The sequence below is a fragment of the Lepus europaeus genome, chromosome 14 (genome assembly GCF_033115175.1).
Source record: "Lepus europaeus isolate LE1 chromosome 14, mLepTim1.pri, whole genome shotgun sequence".
NCBI lineage: Eukaryota > Metazoa > Chordata > Mammalia > Lagomorpha > Leporidae > Lepus > Lepus europaeus.
This window is the reverse complement of record NC_084840.1, coordinates 3,327,244-3,352,944: the sequence shown is the minus strand read 5'-3', so window position 1 is coordinate 3,352,944 and position 25,701 is coordinate 3,327,244. Positions and strand designations below refer to the sequence as shown.

General features: G+C 46.3%; 1 protein-coding gene across 1 annotated transcript in view; it reads right to left on the bottom strand.

The window, feature by feature from the left end:
• HMCN1 (hemicentin 1) overlaps positions 1-25,701 on the bottom strand; it is a 447,479-nt gene that overhangs the window by 119,092 nt on the left and 302,686 nt on the right. Inside the window, exons 46-57 of the mRNA XM_062211414.1 lie at positions 24,980-25,102; positions 23,862-24,023; positions 21,447-21,728; positions 19,213-19,380; positions 16,642-16,755; positions 15,983-16,069; positions 13,980-14,171; positions 10,562-10,735; positions 9,129-9,242; positions 8,242-8,387; positions 2,692-2,842; positions 446-640 (exon numbers count right to left, since the gene is read on the bottom strand). Coding sequence (XP_062067398.1) covers positions 446-640; positions 2,692-2,842; positions 8,242-8,387; positions 9,129-9,242; positions 10,562-10,735; positions 13,980-14,171; positions 15,983-16,069; positions 16,642-16,755; positions 19,213-19,380; positions 21,447-21,728; positions 23,862-24,023; positions 24,980-25,102 — 1,908 coding nt within the window. The remainder of the gene's footprint in view (positions 1-445; positions 641-2,691; positions 2,843-8,241; positions 8,388-9,128; positions 9,243-10,561; positions 10,736-13,979; positions 14,172-15,982; positions 16,070-16,641; positions 16,756-19,212; positions 19,381-21,446; positions 21,729-23,861; positions 24,024-24,979; positions 25,103-25,701) is intronic.

Genomic DNA, 25,701 nt, shown 5'->3' with positions numbered 1-25,701 from the left:
TCATCTGAGGGGCTGACTGAGGTGCTCTGGCCTACCGACACATTCCTATCGCGTCTGAGGGGCTGACTGAGGTGCTCTGGCCTACCGACACATTCCCACACGTCTGAGGGGCTGACTGAGGTGCTCTGGCCTACAGACACATTCCCATCTCATCTGAGGGGCTGACTGAGGTGCTCTGGCCTACCGACACATTCCCATCACATCTGAGGGGCTGACTGAGGTGCTCTGGCCTACCGACACATTCCCACATGTCTGAGGGGCTGACTGAGGTGCTCTACCGACACATTCCCATTTTCACTCGTCAGACGCACAGGAGGACCAGTGCGCTGGGCAGCCTCGCGTCTGTCAATCGACACTGCCGGAGAGCCACCCCTTCCCGTGCTCCAGTCCCTGAGAACACACACCTGCAGATTCAGGGCTTCACCCTGTCCGTGGCAACCTTTACCTGGTAAAATCATCACTGTATCGCTGGAGGTCAGAGGATGGCCATCTTTGTACCAGGTCAGCGTGGGAGGTGGAGCAGCATTGGTCTCGCAGTAAAGGGAAACGGGGTTGTTGAGGATCACGTCCTTGGCTTTGCCACCCCGGCCTGTATCCAGCATGTTTCCTATTTCCCAGAGTTTCTGGAAACTTGGAGGAACTATGAAGGAAAAGCAAGGAGTTTTGGTCGGGTGTGAGTGCCAACACCGATCTATTAAAGTTCTTGACTGTACTTTGACAAGAGTGATTCCAGCTGTATAAATTAGACAACGTGAAAACATTTCCAAGTACTTACACAGCAGCCAGCTCTGACCCCAGAGAGAGTTGCACACAGACCCTGGAGCGGGTTCCCGTGTGGAAGAATAAGAAATGTGGAACTGAGAATGCTATGGTCACGCCTCGCCTCCCTGCGAGAAGTCTTTGGCCCTTCCATAACAAAGTGGCCACTTTCCAGGGGAAGCCTGGCTGGGGTCTGATCACAGAAACCACAGAAGAACTCCGCTCAGCTGAGCGCTTCCCCATGCTGTCTCACTAACAAGGCTGAAGACGTTTATAATCTAGATTAATAGCTCCCTTAACAGAAAGCACAGGACATTCTCATACCTTTTAGAACACAAATACAAACTGTATATAGCACATTTTGCCTCTACATCATAAACATTCTGAAGTATATAACACCTGATCTAAAATTTCTACTGTTTCCAACTTTTGAAAAAATCAAAGACATGAAAAAGTTTTGTGTATTAAGGTGTTCAATGTAGCATTATTTATGAGTAGCGAAAACTTGGAGACAATCCAGACATTCAACAATAGGAATATGGTTACGTAAGTATTTGAATACTCAACTAATGAAACTAGCATAGTTGTTAAAAATGAGGTTGAGCCGGCGCTGAGGCTCACTAGGCTAATCCTCCGCCTGCAGCGCCGGCACCCCGGGTTCTAGTCCCGGTCGGGGCACCGGATTCTGTCCCGGCTGCCCCTCTTCCAGTCCAGCACTCTGTTGTGGCCCGGGAGGGCACTGGAGGATGGCCCTAGTGCTTGGGCCCTGCACTGGCATAGGAGACCAGGAGAAGCACCTGGCTCCTGGCTTCAGATCGGTGCAGTGCGCCCACCACAACACGCCAGCCATAGCAGCCATTTGTGGGGTGAACCAACAGAAGGAAGACCTTTCTCTCTGTCTCTCTCTCTCTCACTGTCTAACTCTGCCTGTCAAAAAAAAAATTTTTTTTAAATGAGGTTGAATAGTTAGCAACCTCAAGATTAATTGTTCCCTTAAGAATAACAGGTATAATTTCTCAACTGTTTTGCTAATAGCTTTTCATACTTTACCTCATTTAGTATTCACTGTAATTCTGCAAAGCACAGATTTTAAAAGTAAGCAACTGGAGGCCAGCGCCATGGCTCACTTGGCTAATCCACTGCCTGCGGCGCCGGCACCCCGGGTTCTAGTTCTGGCTGGGACGCCAGGTACTAGTCTCGGTTGCACCTCTTCCAGTCCAGCTCTCTGCTGTGGCCCGGGAGGGCAGTGGAGGATGGCCCAAGTGCTTGGGTCCCTGTACCCGTATGGGAGACCAGGAGGAAGTACCTGGCTCTTGGCTTCGGATCGGTGCAGCGCTGGCCGTAGCGGCCATTAGGGGAGTGAACCAACGGAAGGAAGACCTTTCTCTCTGTCTTGCCCTCGCTGTCTATCTCTCTCTCTCTGTCTCTCTCGCACTGTCTAACTCTGCTTGGCAAAAAAAAACAAAAAAGTAAGCACCTGGAAGCTTAAAATGTTTGGCTAACTTGCCTAAGTCACAGAACTCGTAAGAACCATAAACATCATTTAATCCGAAGTGAGGGCTTTGAATTCTGTACTTTACCACCTTCCTGCTTTCCATGTAAACATTATTTCATGAAAATTTCATGATATGATGTTAGGGGAATACTAAGGTAACAGAGAGGTCTGTATTGTGTATTCCCAATTTTTTAAATGAAGGATACATTTAAATTCATAAGAAGGAAGCACACAAAAATAAAAAAGTAATCCTGGAAGTAACCCTGAACAAAGGGATTATTTTCATCTTATTTCTCAAGCCCAGATCTTCAATAATTAATTTATAATGTTGTCAAGAGGGGGAAAAACCTCACTACCAAAAATAAACCAAGTCAATCTCTTTTGTATTACTTTGACAGATCATATAAATTAAATGACACACAATAAGTACGTATTACCTTGTATATTCACATCAAAATCCAGCTCATCTTCACCTGCGATGTTAGTTGCTACACAGGTATATCGCCCTGTGTCTGATATTTGAGCCTCTTTTATTTGAAGTGTGTGTCCATTAGTGGCAATAGTAATATGATCATCTGGCGTAAGGGGCTGCGATTCAATTATAACAATGTTAACATCAAGCACTCCAATAAAGCCTTGAAGAGACAATGCAACTGACAGTGTTATGATTCTTTGTTAAATGGAAATGAAATATTATGCAAAAGATTCCAGACGACAAATTATTTGGATGACACTGCTTGTTTTTGAGTAATCAAATTTTTACTTATTGAAAACTGTAGCTCAAACAGTTAATGATTAGGCTAGGTATTTGCTGGGATGCATTTATACAGTTTATACTTTTTTTTTTAATTAAAAATACATTCTTGGGTAACATATTCATTTATCCATGCTAGGACAAAACGTTTTCAGTTTATATCACACTGTATTTAGAAAGCTTACCCTCTACCATAATTTAGTAGAAAATGCTAGAATTTCTGTAAGAAAATTCAGGGCATTAATATAATCTGATTCAGTCTACAGTTACTACTACTTATTAAGAAGATCATTACTTCATAAATGCAAAATTTTAACTTACATTTTTTTTTCTTTTTAAAGATTTATTTATTTATTTGAAAGGCAGAGTTAGAGAGAGGCAGAAGGAGAGACAGAGAGACAGAGAGACAGACAGAGAGAGGGAGTCTTCCATCTGATGGTTCATTCCCCAGATGGCCGCAATGGCTGGAGCTGCGTGGATCCGAAGCCACGAGCCAGGAGCCTCCTCTGGGTCTCCCACATGGGTGCAGGGGCCCAAGGACTTGAGCCATTTTCCACTGCTTTCCCAGACCATAGTAGAGAGCTGGACTGGAAATGGAGCAGCTGGGGCTTGAACTGGCACCCACATGGGATGCCGGCACTGCAGGTGGCGGCTTTACCCTCTATGCCACAGTGTTGGTCCCCTTACATATTGCTTTAATTAATTTATTTTAGGAGGCAGAGAGAGAGTCAGAGACAGAGGGAGAGTGTTCCCACCCTCTGGTTCACTTCCTAAATGTTACAAGGGCCAGTGCTGGGCTACTGCTGACTCTGAGTCAGGAATTCAATGCAGGTCTCCCACAGGGAGGCGGAAATCCAAGGACCTGAGGCATCTGCAGTGCTTCTGCAGGTCTGTCTGCATTAGCAGGAAGCTGGAATCCGGCGCTGGAGCTGCCATCACATCTAGCTACTCTGGAATGTGGATGTCTGAACTGCTAGGTGAAATGCTGACTCCCACATTATGCATTACTGAAATTATTACCACACTGAATGGGAAACTAGCTTAAAGATATTCATACTGTTTTACTGATAACATTACCTTCACTTACAATGCTTTTATTTCCCCCATTCCATGAAGATTGCCGCTCTTGGTTTATGTTGTTATTTCTAAAGACACCTTTCTCACAACACCTGGTGATTTTGATGCCGCCCAGACATCCAGTCCTGTGTCTTCTCGGCTCCTTGATCTCTTCTCACTCAGTTTTAAGGTTCCCACCCTTTCTCAACCGCTGCAGTAGGAGTCAGACCTCTTACTTACCGATAACTGCACCTCTTCGTGATCTGAATTCCACTCTCGCCCTCTGACCACCACCTCCTATCCTTCTAACTCATTTTCTCCAGCATGCAACTCAGCACCTCTCCGACCTCATGGAAGACCACAATCTATAGCCTGCAACCTTTTCACTGCCTCTTATGCTCCCCTGACTTCTACTCTCTCCTTACTCAGAGAAGGTTTAACTCGAGTCTCTCCATTGTAAGCTCTCTTCTTCCTTGATTTTACTGCCCTGGAAAAATTCTGACCCAGGGGCTGGAGTTGTGGTGTGATGGTTTGGACTGCCACCTGCACTGACATCGCACATGGGTGCCAGTTCAAGTCCCGGCTGCTCCACTTCCGATCCAGCTTCCTGCTAATGTGCCTGGGAAAGCAGCAGCAGATGTTCCGAATTCTTGGGCCCTTGCAGCCCCGAGGGAGAGCTGCATGAAGCCCCTGGCTTGGCCTGGCCTCGTCCTGGTGGTTGTAGCCATTTTGGGAGTGAACCAGAGAACGGAGATGCCCCCTTATCTCTCCCTCTCCGTAACTGTTTTCCAAATCAAACAATCAATCTATCTAAATCCTGACCCTGATAAAAACCAGTCTGCACATTCCGAGACGCCTCTGATCTACTCAAGGACCGTCCTCAGGCTGTATCCTCATCAATTTCCTTTTCCATGAGACAGTTTCAGCCTTAAAAATAATCTCTTCAGCTGCAGCCCACACCCACATTTTCTATTGCCACTTATAGTCAAATGATTTAAAAATATATTTTGCATTTGCTATCTCCAATTTCTTTCCCTTCATCTTTTCATGAATCTTGTCTGCTTGACCAAAAAGACTCTGTCAGGGTTACCAGTGACACCCGTGCTGCTAAATCCGAGTCCCTTCGGAGTTCTCATCCGGTCTGCAGCGTTTGTTCTACAGATTTTCACTTATCTTGTTGAGATACACCTTCCCTGTGTGTGCCTCTCCACGCACGAGTGGCCTGGAGCTTCTCTTTTCACCTCTTTTTCCATCCAGTGCCACTATCCAAATGATCTCCTGCAAAGTCTTGGTCTTGGGGCTGGTGCTGGGGCATAGAGGGTAAAGCTACTGCCTAATCGCTGACATTCCATATGGGCGCCAGTTCAAGTCCTGGCTTTTCCACTTCCCATCCAGCTCCCTGCTGTGGCCTGGGAAAGCAGCAGAAGATGGCTCAAGTGCTGGGACCCTTCACCCACATTGGAGACCCAGATGAAGCTCCTAGTTCCTGGCTTCAGATTGGCCCAGCTCTGGCTATTGCAGCCATTTGGGGGAGTGAACCAGAGGATGGAAGATCTCTCTCTCTGCCTCTCCCTCTCTGTAACTCTTTCAAATAAATAAATAAATATTTTAAAAAATCTTAACCTCTTCTCTTTCTTTTGCTCTCTACACCCTGCTACCACCTTGGTCCAAGCAACCACCATGCCTCTTCTGGACCTCTACAATAACTTAATAGCTGGAATTTTTCTTCCCCAAGTATAGAAGCCTTTGAACACATTAAGTCACATAATATCACACCCTATCAAACTCCCAGTTGGCTTCCCATCAGTACAGGGTCAGCTGCTCCATAGTCAGTGTAACCTGGACCCCGGCCACTCTTCCACCCACATCTTCTGTGTTCCCCGTGTTCGCTGCACCTGCTTAGTTGGGATACTGTCCCCCTCTGATACCTTGTGTTTGCTTCCTTCACTTTTTGGGGGTTCTCACTTAAGTACATCAAACCTTACCAAAGATGTTTTCCTTGTCTTAATAAGAGATCACACTCCACACAATTGGAATCCCAGTCTCTGTGTTTTCTCTGTGTCATCTACTTTTTTTAAAAGATTTATTTATTAATTTGAAAGGCAGATCTCCAGAGAGGCAGAGAGAGGTCTTCCATCTGCTGACTCACTCCACAAACGGCTGCAATGGCCGGAGCTGTGCCCATCCACAGCCAGGAGCTGGGAGTTTCTTCCAGGTCTCCCACACGGGTGCAGGGGCCCAAGGACTTGGGTCATCTTCCACTGCTTTGTCAGGCCATAGCAGAGAGCTGGATCGGAAGTGGAACAACCAGGACTCAAACTGGCACCCATATGGGAGATGCCGGCACTGCAGTCAGCAGTTTTACTCACTACGCCACAGTGCCAGCCCCTGTGACACCTACATTTAACTGACATTCTATGTTCTACTCATTGGTTTGTTTAGATTTTTTCATCTCTCTAAACTTAGTAGGGGCAAAGCATTTTGTTTCTGTCATAGCTGTATATCCCTTATACATAAAATAATGTCTGGCAAATAGCAGATGCTCAATAAATACCTTGAGATGCAATGAATCATGATTAAAATTTTATCACTTAAAAATACAATAATTGGGGCTGGCACTGTGGCATAGCGGATAAAGCTGCCGCCTGCCGTGCCAGCATCTCATATGGGCACTGGCTTGAGTCCTGGCTGCTGCACTTCCCATTCAGCTCTCTGCTGTGGCCTGGGAAAGCAGTGGAAGACGGCCCAGTGCTTGGGCCCCTGCACCCATGTGGGAGACCCGAAGGAAGCTCCTGGCTCCTGGTTTAGGATTGGCACAGCTTCGGACATTGCAGCCATCTGGGGAGTGAACCAGCGGATGGAGAACCTCTCCCTCTCTCTCTGCCTCTGCCTCTCTGTAACTCTGCCTTTCAAATAAATAGATAAATCTTAAAAAAAAAAAAAAACAATACAATAATTAAAATTTTCTATGGTTTATATTCCAGGGAACCAATTCCAACCCCAAAAGTGTTAGCAGTTTAAAGCATTATAATTTAACAACTTGGAGTCTAAATTTGAAGGTCTAATTTAAATATTCATAATGAAATTTAAAAAACACAAAATTATCTCATTTCTAGTGCAATTCTAGTTTCTAAGAAGGTTTTGTATCTGTATTTCTCTGTGTGTGCAAATGTATAGTAACTATAAGGAATAAAAAGGCTTTAAAGAAAATTAAAAGCATGATAATAACATGATTTTAAAGGAGAAAGATTATTTGTTTCCAAGCAAAGTCATATAGAATGGATGTTGTACCAAGCAGTCTGCTTGTAGTTAGAAAAGAAACCATAAACAGAACACACTGGGAGTTCTATACTTTTTCTTTTACAACGGCTTCCAGATGAAACTTGCTTATTTTACAAGTGATTTTTTTTCAAGCTGCCAGCATTGCAAAAATCCATCTGTGATCTGAACAATAAAGCTGCATCTCGAATTGGGACTGTGACCTGAACTTCTCCAGTGGGAATTCCACTGACCACTGAGTTGATTATGTGTGAAGCAGGACAAACGGCAGCCTGGCTATTTCACACCCACATCAAGCACAGTGTTAACAACTAACAATCCATTCTGGTCTAGGAGCACCGCTCATGTCTTTAACACCTGCACCTGCATGGAAGAACGTAAGGTACATGGTCTGAAGTCAGATCACAGGCTTAAAGGTCAGCTTTTCAGCTGAAGCCTCTCACTGCCCCCTGCCCCATAACTGGATTTAGGCATTCGTCACCTTCTAATTCTGCTTCTGTGTCTTACGAGACTGTAACTGTCACCTTTTGTAAGAGTGGAAGGTGTCTGAACAAAGTTCGGGATAAATGTAGTGTCCGAGGTATGCCGATGACGCTGAATCGGCTATGTGCTTCTCACCTACGGCATTGACTGAGTTTGTCAAACCACAGGACAGAAACACTGCTCCCTAACGGATGCAGTGGGCAGGGGGCCAGGTTTCCAGACAACTGTACTCATTCCAGCAATGGAACAATTCCAGACTGCTCAGCATGCTACAGGGTGGGCACAGTTTTAGACTCTGGGAGCATGGGATTGGCTAGTTTTAAGTTCATATTGGTTCTGAGTCACTTGTGTCTTTTTAAAAATTCTCCATTTTAGTCTAAGAAATCATCAGCAAGTGAAAAAAACCGTGACTGGCCTGTCCATCCTTGTACCAGCTGAGGGAGGCTGAAGGAACCGCATAGGCTTCGCACTCCAGGGTCAGCGTGTTGTTTACTTTGATCTTCACTTCTTTAGGGGAAACGCCTGGCCCCAGAAGGTCCCCTTTACTGATTATGGGTGGAACTGCATAAGGCAAAGATGGGAGAGTTAGCCCTTGGTTATGTTCAGCACACAGAATACCCTGGAAAGCACACTGAGGACCACCCCACGAGGAGATGCCTCTGCCAGCGCCTGGTGAAGCAGCAGTGTTTACAGAGTGAGGGAGACGCCTTCCGCCCCTCACCCTCACAGTACAATGAGGCTAAGGTCCTTCACAGAGCAGGGCGCTCTGTCGGTACCAGATCCACAGTCTAGCACAATCTGTAATACCTGTTCATTATTCATCATTAAGGTATCAAGTCAGAGAGCAAAGGATCATCACGAAGTCAACTCTTCCTTCACAAAACAAAGACAAAATCCTGAAATGCGGATTCTACTAATGGCCGTATCAGCTCTGCCTTAACAGGTCAAGGTACACTGGGAGAGCCTCCTGGCCCTGAGGACCTCAGGCAGGGCACATACACCTACAGCTTCGTCTGAGCAAGCATTTCAACTCAGTGCAGACAGTAATGCAGAAGGAAACCAGACACTGGGGGCAGAGGCCCTGCCTCGGTCTCAGCAAGGGGGCAGCGAGCAGAGTGGGCTCTTCACATCTTTAAGCAATTGAGGTCACGGGCACAATGCTTAATTCACTCCATCCTTAATGAAGCAAGCTGCAGACACGGCAGTCTTTAACGAGTCTGAGTAATTATGAACCGGGAACGAAGAACAGGATTGAGAAAGAAGTGAGGGAGATGCGCAACGCGAGGTGCTCTGGGCACTTACTGTAGACCTTCACTTCGTAGTGTTTTATCATCTCGCCAGCCTCATTAGTGGCGACGCAGGAGTACCTCCCAGCATCGTCTGCTCGCGCATTCAGGATCTGCAGGGTCCGCCCTCCTGGAAAATCGTGGGACATCAGAGTCTTTGAAATCACAGTGGCAGCAGAGTCTGCACAAGCCACAGGGCTGTCTGCTATTGCTGCTGAAACGCTGCTTCTATCCTACGCCCGTTCTGAGGTGGAGCTTGAAGGAAGAGGAACGACAGTGCGGGTCACTGTGTGGCAGCAGGGACCACCTCGGGGTCCCCAGCGGGCCTCTGCAGTGACGACCCCAGCCTTCTGGCCCTCCAGGCTTCCAGACACCACTGTGCTAGGGGCCCATGTTTCCTCCGCTCGGCAGCAGTTTCTGCCGCCACCATCTTCTCCCTCCCCCCGACCCAGCAGAGTCTAGCTCTGCTACAGCAGGCTTTGGGAGGGCACCGCCCCCTTCAAATCTTCAGCGTCCTCAACTGACCAAAGTTCAGATGTGAAAGCCCTTCTAATTCATTTTTAATCAACAAAATTCTAGAAACTTTAAGGTCTAGGCCAAGTTCTGACATAAGCAACAAAGCTGTTTCTGACCAGTTCAGCCCATGGTAGCCATTTCTTCTTTTGGATTCTTATAAAACTTGTCACTACTCAATTTAGCACGCCCCTAGACCATTTATAAACCATGATTTTCCATGGTTCGTGCTGTGAAGTAACTTTTCACAGATACTATCTTTTTTCCACATGAGACTGTGACTTAAATCCAGAGTTTCTATTTCTTAGCTGTATTTCATTCATCTTGCCAGGTATTAAAGAGAGAAAGGGGTAGGAGTTGGGTGCAGCAATTAAATTCCATCTGGGATGCCTGCAGCTGAGGGGAGTTTCTGGCTCTGAGATCTGACTCTGGTTCTGACTCCAACGTCTGGCTAATGTGCACTTCGGGGGCAGCACCTGACTCAAGTAGGAGGGTTCGGGTCACCCACATGGGAGACCTGGATTAAGTTCCCGGCTCATAGCTTCAGCCTTGCCTAGGTCCAGCCATCGTCTCCATCTGGAAAGGTGATGGGAGATCTACTTCTCAAAACAACTCAATAAAGGAATAAATAAGCACAAATACAAACTCCCTTTCAATGTCCAATAAGAAATGAATCTATAGCCTTTTTGACACTCCATATATTTTAGACATTAATTGATTGCATGGTAGCATTTTTCACTTAATTATTCTGATCCTTCCAAATGTAATTTTAGTACCTTAGATTATAAGCTATATGTAAAAATTAAATTAAAATATCAGAATACCATAATACAACAACATGGGTACCTTTCCCAAAACAACAACCAAAACGATTCTGCTTTTCCACAGTCGTTGGTGACACAGATGCATCCTGGGCATCTGAAATGAATGAATTACCTGGGAGAATGCGAACATTTCGGTTGGATTCTAAAGGGGCTCCATCCTTCGACCAGGTGATGGTAGCTGGGGGGTAGGAATAAGCTTCACAGACCAAAGACGTGGGGCTGTTCAGGATCACAGTGACATCCTCAGGGCCACTGTCACCGTCCACACCAGCAATTGTTGGAGACACTGAAGAAGGTTTAAAATTTGATTGAAGACACATTGTAGAAATTTTCCTAAATGTGATTTCTAAATTTCCATTGTATTTATTTGTGTAATTATGTAATTCCATTCCTTAACTTACAGAACATAACTGACAAGTTGTTCTGATTCCACACTAAAGCAGTGAGAGTCCCCCAAATGCTCACTGGGTAATGGAGGAGATGACACCTAAAGAAGGAATCTGAGGGCTGGCGTGTGGCACCGTGGGATAAGCTGGTTCTGAGACGCCAGCATCCATATGAGCACCAGTTTGAGTCCCGGCTGCTCCTCTTTCAATCCGGCTCCCTGCCACTGTGCCTGGGAAAGCAGCAGAGGATGGCCTACATACGTGGGCCCCTGCCACTCACGTAGGTGACCTGCATGAAACTCCTGGCTTCTGTCTGGCCCCTCCCTGGACTGCTGTGGCCATTTGGGGAGTGAACCAACAAATGAGTGATCTCCGTCTCTGTAACTCTGCCTTTCCAATAAATAAATAAAATTTTTAAAAAAGAGAAGGAATCCTAACACTCTGTAGTAAGGGCAGAGATGACAGGAGTGCTGCAGTAGTGTGGCAGTTCATCAGGTCCAGTCTGAGATATGGCGTCCGCAGGTCTGAAAGTGAGCCGTGGATGCCTAGCGTGGCCAGCAGGCGAAAGAGGGTACGAGTAATGAGAGAGGGCATCCTGAGAGAAGAGCTGTAAACAGGGAGGGTCAGGCAGGAGCACTCAGAGGATCGAGTCAAGTCGGTCAACGTCGGAAGCAACAGGAGTGGGCCTTTAGCCTAGCAGTTAAGATGTCTGCATCCACACCCAGGTGCTTGGGTTGGATACCCCACTCTGGCGCCTCGCTCGAGCTCCCTGCTAATGGAGACCCTGGAAGGCAGGAGGCTCTGGTTAGGTCCCTGCCATCCATGTGGGAGATTGGGACTGCAATCCTGGTTCCTGGCTTTGGCCCCAACTGTTGTGGGCATCTGGGAAGCTCTGTCTTTCCGTGTGTCCCTCACTCAAAAAAAAGATAAATGAATAAAATTTAAAAAATACTGGATGCAAGGACAACAGAGACAGGTGTGTGTGTTTCCTGAGCGATGACAAGTGACTGACGGAAGGCACCAAGGGGGGGACCGACCATGGAGAGACGTCGGATGCTAACTGGCAGTGAGAGGACTGGGGAGGGCCAGAGTCAAAGATAAATTCCCGTTTTTTCTGCTTGGGAACAGAGCTAAGCTGCAGAGCAGCAATGTAAGTAGAAAACAAAGAAAGGCTTTCTCACGTAGGAGGAAAAGATGGTTCAGTTCTGAGTATCTTGAAATTTAAGTGCCCCTGAGCATTTCTGCTTGAAATGTCCAACAGGCAGTCACATGTAGGAGTCTGAAGCTTGAGAGAAGGACTGGGATGCAGGTGCCGATTTAAACATCACCAGTTTACAGGAAGGAGAATTACCTCAGTGGGAATGCAATGTATCGCTGCACAGAGTACCTAGAGAACAAGAGCAGTGAAAGGAGAGAACACCGGGGGAGCCAGTGTGGAAGACAGGCCCAAGTAAGAGTCCCCTGCGGGGAGAGGAAGGGACCACAAGGTGCTCACAGTAGCCAGGCAACGTACGACACCTATCAGCAAGGCTGGGGCTGAGATACTTGCTGGACCCAGCGAGTCAGGTATCAGGAACAGTGTGGGCAGAGACCCCACCTACAGACAGGAGTGGTTACAACAGGAAGTAGCAGGGACAGGAAGCAGAGGCGAAGCAGCAAGTGAGGCAGGCAGTGTGAGTGACACGTGGAAGGCGGGCAGGCAGACACAGGGTCAGGGCAGGAGTGCAAACAGTGACTGGGAACAAGAACCATAACTCAACACCCTGGGAAGAGGAAGGCTAAAGGCCTTGAGTTGACGGCTGGGTAGAGTGAGAGCTGCAAAAACACGTTTTGAGCAGCCTCAACTGTATGAAGTCGGTGGAAAAAGCGGCTCTGATGCAGAACCCCCAGTCTCCAGTAAACGGGAGTGGGCACCAGGCAATGGTAAAGGTGGGGCTGGGGAAGGTGATGTGGTCAGACAGCATGACGTGGACTCCCAGCACAAAGTGCGCGGCCTGCACTGCAGATGACAGTTCTAGGAAGGGCCGAATTTCAACGGCAGCCAGAGATGGAGAGGGTTTCAAGTCAGGTTTCCAGGGAGCACAGAAGGACCAACTTGGAGATGGGCCAGTGCTGGGGCGGGGGCGGGCAGGGAATCATCGGTAGTGGGAGGAATGAGGCATGAGGAGCTTAGGCATCTCTGAGCAGGCAGGTCCAGCAGAGCTGAGGCAATCAGGGCTGGGCTCCAGCCTTTCCCAGGCCGCCTGGATGTGTGCGGAGGGCGGGCGTCAGGACAGCAGGTTCAGGAACCTGTGTGCACTATTCTCCGCGCACTCCTGCACAACACCATGCTGGGTGTGGGGATGCACTCCTTGATAAGACTGTGGGATCTATATTTGTTGTATGGAATAATTAGTTATATATTCTATTCATTTGACACTTCTACATTATCTGGTATTTTAACTCTTCTTACATAAGCAAGAGGGCTTTGAAAAGCTTATGGACCATGTGTACCATCTTTTAATTCCATTTTCCCATGAATCTTTTGAAACTCCCTCATGGGGCCGGAGCTGTGGTGCATCTAGGTTAAAGCCCTGGCCTGAAGTGCCGGCATCCCATGTGGGCGCCAGTTCTAGTTCTGGCTGCTCCTCTTCTGATCCAGCTCTCTGCTATGGACTGGGAAAGCAGTGGAAGATGGCCTAAGTCCTTGGGCTCCTGCACCCACGTGGGAGACCCAGAAGAAGCTCCTGGCTCCTGGCTTTGGATCAGCGCAGCTCTGGCCATTGCGTCCACCTGGGGAGTTAACCAGCAGAAGGAAGACCTCTCTCTCTGTCTTTACTGCTCTGTAACTCTGTCTTTCAAATAAATAAAAATAAATCTTAGAAAAAAAGAAACTCTCTCATACATCTCTTCAAGGCCATGAGAGTTTCCTATGTGTGGGAACATCTATGTACTCACAACACAGTATAGCCAATAACCACAAAAACAGAAGACCACAAAAATGTGTATACTCCCATGTAGCTCAACTGACTTTAAGACTGTACACAAGGGTTGGTACTCCTTACAGAATTAAAATCTACAATAGAAACATTAACTAAACAAAGTAAAGGACTTAACCACAGTCATGTTTGGTTCTTCACGATCTGAGGCAGAACCGATACCTACCAAACACAGTCAGACTGAAGCTTTTGCTCTTGTCCCCAGCCGAATTGGAAGCCAGACACGTGTATCTTCCAGTGTGCGACACTTGGGCCTTGCGAATGTGTAGAAAACGGCCACCAGACATAAGGTGATGGGCTTCGTCTTCCTGCAGGAGCTGCCCGTCTCTGTGCCACGTGATCTCTGGGACTGGATTCCCTGTGAGAAAGAGCCACTGGCTCAGACCCTCACGTCTGCAGCTGATAAACTCTGAAAGGGGCCTTTCACTCACTTCCCTTCCTCCAAGTCCCACTTCTCAAACAATGCAGGGGCCCTTCATTTTAAAATAAATCTGCAAGTCCCTATTTTACCGTAGTAATGATTCTGCTATGACTTTAAGACTACACATACATTACAAGTAATTTTCAAGTATATGTGGTTTCCATCTGTAAGTGAAATGATTCAAAATTGGCATGTTTAATTAAATTTATACCACACTGAGAATTGGGGTATGCATTTTTATTAAAATTTTTACTCATAAATACCTCTGCATTCATACTGGTTTTCTACGAATCTGTATTTTTGGGAAAAAAAATTGTAAAAATATAAGACCATTAATTAAATAATTCGGATATCCTGAGTTTGCATAAGGATTCTAGCATTTGGACAGGTATATAAAGATATAAATATATTAATTGCTCTGTTAATAAATACAATCTATAGGGAAAAGGTCTTTTTATAGTTGCTTTAAAATCAGACTAATGTTAAATATTATTTTTAATTATTCATGTAATTTTTTGACATTTTAAAACATAAAAGCAAATCACGTTAGGAACAGAAGGCAAGGGTAACAGATTAAAACAGGAGACCCTGAGGGGAGATGGTATAAACTTTAGGCGAACGTTCTCTAAGCAGCAGCAGTTACTAGTAGCCACAATGTTTCTAGAAGAAACCATGGGTAGGTTAAGTGACTTAAATTAGAAAGATTTCCTTGCTTCCTTAAATGTATTGCTCCCAAGAGGCATCTGAACAGTGAAACAAGAAGCTCATCAAATCTTCCTTAAAATGCTGACTTTTCGAAAACATTAAGGGCCACTCTCACTGTTCCTTTAAACCTGCAAGGCCATGTACAATAAACACAGGCTGGGAAAAGGTCGTATTAAGTTTTGCTTACTTTGATTATTGGTGGTAAAGAAACTGATTTATTTATTTATTTATTTATTTATTTTTGACAGGCAGAGTGGACAACAAGAGAGAGAGACAGAGAGAGAGAAAGGTCTTCCTTTGCCATTGGTTTACCCTCCAATGGCAGCCCTGGCCGGGACACTGCGGCCGGCGCACCACACTGATCCAAAGGTAGGAAGGAGCCAGGTGCTTATCCTGGTCTCCCATGGGGTGCAGGGCCCAAGCACTTGGGCCATCCTCCACTGCACTCCCGGGCCACAGCAGAGAGCTGGCCTGGAAGAGGGGCAACCGGGACAGAATTGGGTGCCCCGACCGGGACTAGAACCCAGGGTGCCGGCGCTGCAAGGCGGAGGATTAGCCTATTGAGCCACGCCGCCGGCTCAAGAAACTGGATTTATAACTGTTCACTTTTGATTTATTTTTCCTAGTTTCTATTCTCTTTGTTAAAATGCTACAAGTTAACAAAAGGTGACAATTTTGTTCACAGGTGATTTCCACCATAAAATAATGACACCCTTCTACCAAAATGCCCAAAAAGGAAAGGAAGTGAACACACAGCCGAGGGAAGAGAACGTGGGGAGATGGGGCAGGAAGACCACATCCAAGTTGAGGCAGAAGAATGGAGACGAGTGTCTTCCTCAATTCTCCCCGCCTCCCTCCCTCCCTCTCTTGTGGGTACTTCCTCCTCATCTCCACAGCATCTGGGCAGGTTTATCCCTCACTGGTACAGCTACACGGGGCGCAATTCCATTCCAAATGTCTCCTTTCTCTCAATCACTGACTCAGAGTGGCGAGGGCGAGCCTCGGGGCTGGGGGCCGCACGAGGGGAGGGGAGCAGACCTCACCTGTCACCTCACATGTCAGCCTGACACTGTGCCTCTCCTTCACCTTCACGTCTTCCAGTTTGTCTCCACCCACAATGTGAGGCGGAACTGAAAAAGCAAACAAAACAGAACCAAAACCTAGGAAATCAGAGCTCCAACAGCGGGGCTTTTTTTTTAATAGGCACCCACAATTGCATTTTTAGACTGCTATAATCCTTACAACAAATCTGCTAATTACCATTCAATACTTGAGTTCTAGAATGTTATAACAATATTTTGATCAATACCCATTTAAAATATAAAGTTTTATGCCATGAATCCAACTCTAGTGAGTTTTATTGTAAATAAACCACAAAGGTTTGCATACAAATTGCTTAACAAATCAAGAGTAAGAACATTTACTCGACATTTATTTCTCCCACCATAACTCTGATAAGTGCTCCCAAAAAACAAGTTGTTCAGCGTTTCAAGAAATCTGCGACAACTGTGCATTGGCAACACAGGGCATTTCAGCCACACAGACTCATCGTCTCCCAGTAACCCCAACATGGAGTTTCTGCCAAGACTCACAGCCCAGGGCCCAAAGAACACAGATACGAGAGCAAGCTGTAAGGAAATGCAAACCCAACTTCCAGCACGTATTCAAGCCAATTTCTAGATACTGCAAATGATGTAAGTACCCAATACTGAAAGTCCGAAGAGTTTTCTTCCTTCGCCTGCTGCGTTCCTGACGACACACGTGTACTGGCCCGCATCCTCTACCTTGGCCTGCATCAGCCGCAGTGTCCTGCCTCCTGGGAAAGCAAACAGCCAGATGACTTAAATACCTACACGATTCCAGGTGACAGCAAGCAAGAAATGGAGCTGCACAGACAGTGACGTCTGAACCTGACCTTAGAAAGGTTATGGTTATGGGGTCACCTCATACAACATTTCAATGCTGTTACCATTTGTAACATTTTGTTTGCAGAAATATTCTTCCTCCAAGAAATGGGTGTAGACTGAAGCTGTGATTTGGAGGAGACGCCCGGTGAGGGCAAAGGGGGAGGAACCAACACATGAACTGAACAGGCCTGCCTAGGACTAGGAGCATGTGAGAAAGTGTAAGAAAAACACGCAGCCCTTTCTCAGACCCTGTCATCGTCTTCCAGCTGGCATATCCGTACTTAGCACCCTGGACGTGAACAACCGCGACAGAGGTCAGAGCTAAACATAAGCTTTCACATTAGAGCACCCAGATCTGGCTCTGTCAGGAGTCTCCCAACTCTATTCACCCAAGAAACTGATGTGGAACTTTCCCAGCAGCACTCTGGAAGGGAACCTAGGAATTTCTATTTCAGACAAACACATCCGACTGTCCTGCTGGATTTTGGCAAACAGGTACAGGAATTCTCTGAACGTGTTTAAAACAAACTCTTGCCAGGCAGAAAAGGACTTAGACACTCCTGTGACTTCAGATCAGCGAGGCTACCATGTGGCTTCAGCCAGGAGGATAACGCGGCACAGCTTCCTCGGCTCACTTCCTCTTGCAAGAAAGCCCGAGAGCCTCACTTTACAAGCAATGACACAAACTGCAGTCTCTGGCCTGTGGTCGCCAACCCAGTGCTCCAGGCAGTGGACGTGGTTACAGAAATGTGCGTCCTTGACCCAGGCCAGCCAGAAGCAGGTTGGACCTAATCCCAACACCAGGAAAGGAGCTTTTCTGAAAAAGCCCAACAGCGGGTTTCTACGTCTTGTCTGAAAAGAGGTAGGCTCAGAGGCTTACTACCACCTAAGCAGCTCCTCTTGACTTTAAAAACGCTAACTCGTTTTATCCGTCTTATCTTCATGACACTGCTCTTGATCCCTGCCACTAGACACAACCAACATAATCCTTTCAAATCCACTGCCCTGTAAATATTTCATCTTCATTATGTGCTAAGTAAACCGCCAGGTTTGTTTTCTGTGGGCGAAGTACTCTTTTGCTATCATTCACAATCTTCCTTTACAAAGACCGTCAGTAAATCTCTTCTTCATCTTCCTAACAGGGTTTGCTAGGTCTAGGGTACAGCTGATTCCTCTTCTCACTGAGGAAAAGATAATTTATTACTGTGGCAAAATACTGTATTTACTTTTCTGATAATAATGGCTCTAAATACTAAGTGCAAATATTTATTTAACCTTCCTCTAGTTTGGTTTGGCTCGAAAGTCCCCGCATGAGGTATGTTTAAATTTGGAAGCCTTCATTCAACATATTAGGTCTTTCTCTAAGTGTCCAAGCTTTTTGTGAACCGCAGACTTGGCAAGATGATCTCAGTGTGTTTCCAGGTCACCGCGGCCTGTGCTAGCCGCGGCCGGGCACAGGCTCCTGTGGCAGTGCCTCAGAGAAGACCCTCTGTGGATCCCTCTGGGACAAGCCTCCCAGGTCTCCTGCAGACTTAGATGAGAAATAAGCCGACTGTCTTTTTCACAGTTGTGATAACGTCTTAGCTCATGGGAAACCATCCCATCCGAGAAACGCAAACATTCAGTAGTGAGCAGGCTGAGGTTCTTCTAGCCAAGGTTAGTTTGACAATATTCACTAAGCAGCAGGATTTACTGTAGACTTGGGGGTCAGTTGTAGCTCTTCTAATCCTTCCCTTTTCAGACTGGTCCTCCTCCTAGTACAAATGCTGTGACATCCCCATGATTTAAGAAATAAGTTTTTTTTTTTTTTTTTTGACAGGCAGAGTGGACAGTGAGAGAGAGAGAGACAGAGAGAAAGGTCTTCCTTTGCTGTTAGTTCACCCTCCAAAGGCCACTGCGGCTGGCGCATCGTGCTGATCTGAAGCCAGGAGCCAGGTGCTTCTCCTGGTCTTGCATGTGGGCGCAGGGCCCAAGGACCTGGGCCATCCTCCACTGCACTGCTGGGCGACAGCAGAGAGCTGGACTGGAAGAGGAGCAACCGGGACAGAATCCAGCGCCCCAACCGGGACTAGAACCCGGGGTGCCGGCGCCACAGGTGGAGGATTAGCCTATTGAGCCGCGGCACTGGCCATAATCAAGTATTAAGTAATATTTTCTAAACAAATCTAGAGCTAGAGATTTCCTCCATTTTTATATAGCTCCCTGTGTCTAATTATCTTTTTCTTAATATGATTAGTAATGGGTATCATGGAAGCTACATCACAAAGAAAAATAAAACAACGAAAACATGGAAGAACGAGGAACTCATGAGAAGGTGTGACCATCTGTGGCCAGGCAGATGATCAGGCCCCCGGGATGTGGAGTACCTGAGAGAATCCTTGCGGAACTGCTAAGGCTGACGGGCCACCCGTCTTTAAGCCAGGTGACTGAGGGCAGTGGAACTCCTGAAGCATCACAGGTCAGGGATACCGAGTTCTTTTCTACCACACTGATATTTTCAGGTGCCCCCTGGTTTCCTATGATGCTTGGTGGGGCTGTAAGACAAAACCAAACCAACAGGAAGTGGGAAGGAAGGTAGCTAATGTATATCAAACACTAACACCTACACAACTTATTGGCAATAACAAAACTCCCATTTTCCTAGCCAATAGTAAGCAAATAAGCAATCACAACAATGATGCAGTTTTGTTTTTTTTGTTTAATGTTATTTATTTATTTATTAATGTTAATTTCTGGAAGGCAAAGTGCTCTTCTTTCCCACTAACTCTTGGAAGCAAGTGACTTTCATATTGCTATTCCCATAGTGGCTAGCAATTTTCCATGTGTCACTCATCATTCATGGTAAATTTATTTATTTATGAAGATTGATTTATTTATTTGAAAGTTGAAGTTACACAGAGAGAGAAGAAGAGGCAGAGAGAAAGAGCGAGAGAGAGACAGCGAGGTCCTCCATCCGCCGGTTCACTCCACAACTGGCCACAACAGCCAGAGCTGTGCCAAACTGAAGCCAGGAGCCAGGAGCTTCATCTGGGTCTCCCACATGGGTGCAGGGACCCAAGGACCCACGCCACCTTCTACTGCTTTCTCAGGCCACAGCAGAGAGCTGATCAGAAGTGTAGCAGCCAGGACTCAAACTGGTGCCCACATGGTATGCCGACACTGCAGGTGGCAGCTTTACCTGCTATGCCCACAGCGCCAGTCCCTATGGTAAACTTATGATACTGATTCATGACCCTCTCACTGGCAGGTTTTCCAAAAAAATTTCTAAGCTTAAAAACTGAGAGCAATCTACCAAGCAGATACTTTAGATTAATTATTTTCTATGTTCTGATTTGGTATATGCAATACCTGCAAACTACAGGTTATTAATGCTGAACTTTAAGCATATCTCAACTGGCTTTAAGCCACAAGATCCGTGCATGGGTGTTTGGCCTAGAGAGTAAGACTTTGGTGGGATGTCAAGCAGGAAACCTGCATCCCACATCAGAGTGTCTGGGTTCAATCCCGGGCCCTGGCTTCTGATCTCAGTTTCCTGCTAATGCAGACCCTAGGAGGCAGCAGTGATAGCTAAAGTACTTGGGTTCCTGATGCTTACATGAGACCTACATCGTGTTTCTGGAAACACTGTGTGCATTTAAGAGAGACCACTCTCTCGTTGCCTCTCCCTTTCTCTATCTCTCAAATAAGTAAGTAGAACAGAAAAAATAACTTTTAATTTAGGTTGTAAGATTTGTGTCTTAAATTTAACAATATTTCTCTCTATATATTCTATATATATATTCTATATATTTCTATATATAAAAAATATAGTTCATATGGTACATATCCAAATAGTTGTCTCTAACTATGTGTATGTTTGGTCTATTCCTACTGACATTTGTGGCTAATTAGAATATTAAAGCTGACTTTAGTACAATTAACGCTCAACTGAAGTTGAGTCAGGAAGCTCTAAGAAACCTATATTTAAATGAGTCAAGACAACTAATTTGAAAAACATGCAATTAAAAGATTTTACTTGGCATGGCACTGAACCAAAAGTACTTGATGATATAATTTTCTACTTTATTGTGTGTTTTCTGAAAGAATATCCAATACATGCTTATCTCAGCAGAGTAAGCAATGTAATATGTTATTTAAAAAAAAAAAACTTTTTTATTTATTATCTATTTGAGAGGCAGAGTTACAGAGAGAGGAAGACAGAGAGAGAGGTCTTCCATCTGGTGGTTCACTCCCCAAATGGCTGCAATGGCTGGAGCTGGGCCGATCCAAAGCCACGAGCTTCTCCCAGGTTCTCCCATGTGAGTACGGGCATCAAGTACTTAGGCCATCATCCACAACTTTACCAGACCATAAGCAGGGAGCTGGATCAGAAGAGGAGCAGCCTGGACATGAACCAGTGCCCATATGAGAGCTGGCACTACAGGCGGAAGCTTAGCCCACTACATACACCAGACGCCGGCCCAGCAATGTAACAGCCACAGCATGTGAAATACAAGGACCATCCTCTAAAGACTTTTGGTACTGAGGCCCAAGTTCTTCCCTCCAGGACATTAGACTGCATCAGCCAAGAAACAGCCCTCTGGAGCCTCTTCTGACTTACCGTGCACGCTTACGTCATACTTTCTGTCAGTCATTCCTGCTACGTTCACAGCGACACACACGTAACGACCCGTGTCGGACACGTGGATGTTCTTCACCTGCAGGGTACGGCCTTCGTCCAGTACTTCCAGTCCCCTTCCCTCGGTCAGGGGGCGGCCGTCCTTCGTCCAGGTCACCACGGGCTGAGGAACACCCTGCACTGCACACTCCAGCGAGATGTCCTGCCCTCGCATCACCACAAGCTCAGTAGGCTGGCTGCCGCTGCCTGCTATGGTTGGTCGAACTGGGGGGGAAAAGACAGAAGGAAACAAAACAGGAAGTATCTGCTTCATCTCTTACTTAGGAATTTTTTTCAGCCAAAGTCTATACATATATATTTCATAGGCAGAGTTACAGAGAGAGGGAGAGACAGAGATCTTTCATCCACTGGTTCACTCCTCAAATAGCCACAACAGCCAGAGCTGAGCTGGTCTGAATCTAGGAGCCAGGAGGTTCTTCCAGGTCTCCCACACGGGTGCAGGGGCCCAAGCACCTGGGCCATCTTCCACTGCTTGCCCAGGCCATAGGCAGAGAGTTGGATCAGAAGAGGAACAGCTGGGACACGAACTGGTGCCTGTATGGAATACCAGTGCCACAGGTGGAAGCTTAACCTACTAAGTCACAGCTCCACCCCCAAAGTTGCATATATATTTTTTTATGTCAAAAAAAGAAAAAGATCCAGGATGGGGCTGGTACTGTGGCTTAGCGGGTAAAGCCACTGCCTGCAACACTGGCATCCCATATGGGCGCTGGTTCCAGTCCCGGCTGCTCCACTTCTGATCCAGCTCTCTGCTATGGCCAGGGAAAGGAGTAGAAGATGGCCCAAGCCCTTGGGCCCCTGCACCTTCATGGGAGAGCCGTAAAAAGCTCCTGGCGCCTGGCTTCGGATCAGCCCAGCTCCAGCCGTTGTGGCCACTTGGGGAGTGAGTGAATCAGCAGCTGGAAGATCCCCTCCCGCTGCCTCTCTGTAACTCTTTCAAGCAAAATAAAGAAACCTTTAAAAAAAAGAGAAAAGACCCAGGACTAACAAACGTTGCACTGCTATACTGATAGGCAGGACTTTTCTCTGATGTTTCTCAGGGGTCCAGACCTAAAATGAAGCTATCGACAGAGCAAGAAAAGAATGCTGTGCTTCCTAACTTGCTGCTCTGAGAAGTTACACAGATGCCAGGACCCATCACGTGTGCTTAGAGTCTTCCTAGGATGGAAGGTAGGTTAGCCTGCTTACGACCCAATGTCCTGCTGCCAGCTCCTTCCTCCTCTGTATGGAGCTAGACGAGCCAAGGCTGCTAATGAGTTGTCTTTTAAAATGATAGTGCCCCTTAAACACCTCAGGCCTAGAAAATCTAAGCACAGGTCTGGTGTGGGGGCTGGTCTGGGAAAGGCCGTGGCTCTGCTGTTAAGAGGGAAAGACACCACCTTTCCTTGCTGTCAGTGTGGACTTGACAGCATAGCACCTGTGAAGGTCAGACCAGCAGAGTCTCGGGGCTCCACCCCGATGGGATTAAGCGTCTGACCAACTCCCCTGCTGGGACTCCTCACCATGAGAGAAAGCCAGCTTCTGCTTCTTTTTATTATTTTTATTTTTTAATTAAAGAGATTTTGTTAATACATTAGATTCTCATGGTCACAGCAAATGCATGATAATTACTACAACACAGTTCTCACGCTAATGTTCCACTTGTTTTAATCACCATTGATACTGATCCTAAGAACAAACAGCAGGGCAACTCTCGTACACACGTGTGTGGGCAGACGTCCAGGGCGCTGAGGGCAGCCCTGCTCTCTGGAGCGGGTTCTACCACACGTGGACCACGTGCACTCAGCTGGCCACGGAAATCTCTCAGAGCTTACATTTCCACAAATGCAAGATGGAGGCAATGCTTTTCTCTTACATAACTGCTCACGTAAAGGTCAAATGAGACAATGGGAGTGTCTTCAGTCCTCTAAACTCTTGACAATAACTGGTTTTACACACTGGAAATCAATGCTATGACACAATGCCACATGTTGCCTGCCCACAGGGTCACTCTTCTGCCTGCCGCCAACCAGGGCCACCTTGTTGACTGGAAATCAATGCTATGACACAATGCCACATCTTTCCTGCCCACAGGGTCACTCTTCTGCCCGCCGCCACCCAGGGCCACCTTGTTGTCTTGTCTGCCTTGGGTGAGCTGCTGCAGGCGACCAGCGGTGCTGCTGAGTGAACAGCAGGCAGGGAGAAGTAACTGTTCTGTCGTGTCGGCACAATGCAACTTGTGGGTCATACAGAACCATGCCACTCTGAGTCAATCTTAAAGATAGGAAGAGAAAGTAACATGGAAGATGGGACGTATTAAAAACAATGTATCCAGGTCCTGGCTAAGCGATAACTCACTGTAAACTTGCAGAGTGTAGTCCTTCTGTGCACTTCCGGCAACGCTGGATGCCACACACGTATACAGCCCTGCATCCGACTTCTCGGCAACTGAAATCCGCAGCTGTCTGCCACCAGACACAACCCGCACTCGGCCCACAGAGTCCGCCAGCACAGCAGAGCCTGCGAGGAAGCCAAGCATTTGGCAGAACAGGAGGCAAGATCACTGAGCACTTTGTACACACACAGGACACGCACGCGTGCCTCTGTGTTAACTTCCTAGGTCCGGTATCTGAACGGCAGACGACACTAACAATCTGCTCTCGGTCTACAAACTGAAGTACTAAGATTTAGGCGAACTGAACACTTAGATGATCTATTTAATATTCAGTGGGCACAAATCTTTGGTTGATGAATAAGTTGAAAATTAATTTGTTCAGCTGAATAATTAAAGGTAACATTATAAGACTGAAAATAAAACAAAACATGACTTCTTTAGAAAATAATTGCTATTTACTTATTTTGAAAGGCAGACAGACTGAAAGAGAGAGATCTCCCACCTACTCATTCATTCCCCCAAATGCCTACAACAGCTGGGTCTAGGCAGGCCCAGGTCAGGCGTTAGACCAGGTCTCCCAGGTAGATGGCAGCAGTCAACTACTTGAGCCACCACCTGCTTTCCCCTAGTGTTTGCAGTAGGAGGAAGTTGGCATTAGGGGTGGAGCAGGCTTGAACCCAGGCACTTCAACATGGGATGCTGGACTCCCATGGTGTCTTAACCACCGTGCCCAAATGCCTGCCTCTAGAAAATAATTCCAAAAATCTATTAGAAAAATAAAATTTAGTTATTTGAATGGTGGATTCTTGATGAGTATAGCTGCTTATCATACAAGAGATTAAAGAACAATTAATGTAGAAAATTAATTTTTTTGAAGAGCAGTTAATAATCTCAAAATTGTTTTCATTTGGAATATGTAGAAGCACCACAGGTTATACATTTAATATAAAGCCATTTTGCTGTCTAGCATTTAGCATGTGAACCCCAAAAAGATTTGTTTATAAACATGCTTGTCAAATAAAATGAATATTCATTCTATATTCATATTTAATTTTATAAATTTCAAACACAGAAAACTGACCTTTCTTCTTCCAAATGATATTTGGGGGTGGGATACCACTTGATTCACACAATAGACTAATGAGATTCCCTTCGATGACTGTAAGCTGAACAAGTTCATTAGAACCATAAATATTTGGTGGCACTGAAAGGAAAAAAAAGAAAAATATTTCTGCACTCATTTAATATAGAATTTTCCTAATATTGTAATGCAATAAAAAGGGCTCTATTCAAATAATATATGAAGTTGGTACATGAAAGCCATGTAAGTCACCTCTACCACGAATGGTACTTAGTAGCAGACTCCCATTTTCAAAATAGAAATTTAATTATGGAAGTATTCAGAACTGCATAAAAAGAAGCTGGCTGACTATATTTAGACTCTGTGCATCCAAAACCTAAGTGTAACACAGTCACGGAGGCCCGGCCAGCATTGCTATCTGATGCTGACCAGAATGGGAAAACGTCAGGCACGTATGAGAGCAGAGGCCAGGGCTCCATCTAGGAACAGCCAGATACCTCTTCCCGATTGTACACCCTGCCTCCCGCGTCTGCCTGGAACCTTCATGGGAATGCTGATACTCGGCTTCTCTCAGAGAGGCCGGGGTTTGCAGCTGGTGGCCTGCTCTCCCTGAGCACGCTTCTCTGGTGACAGGAGTCTCCCGTGGTAGAGGCTTCTGGGAGCAGAGGAGTGGGAGAACCCTCTGCATCCCTCAGTGGGGCTCCCAGCATTATTCAACTTCC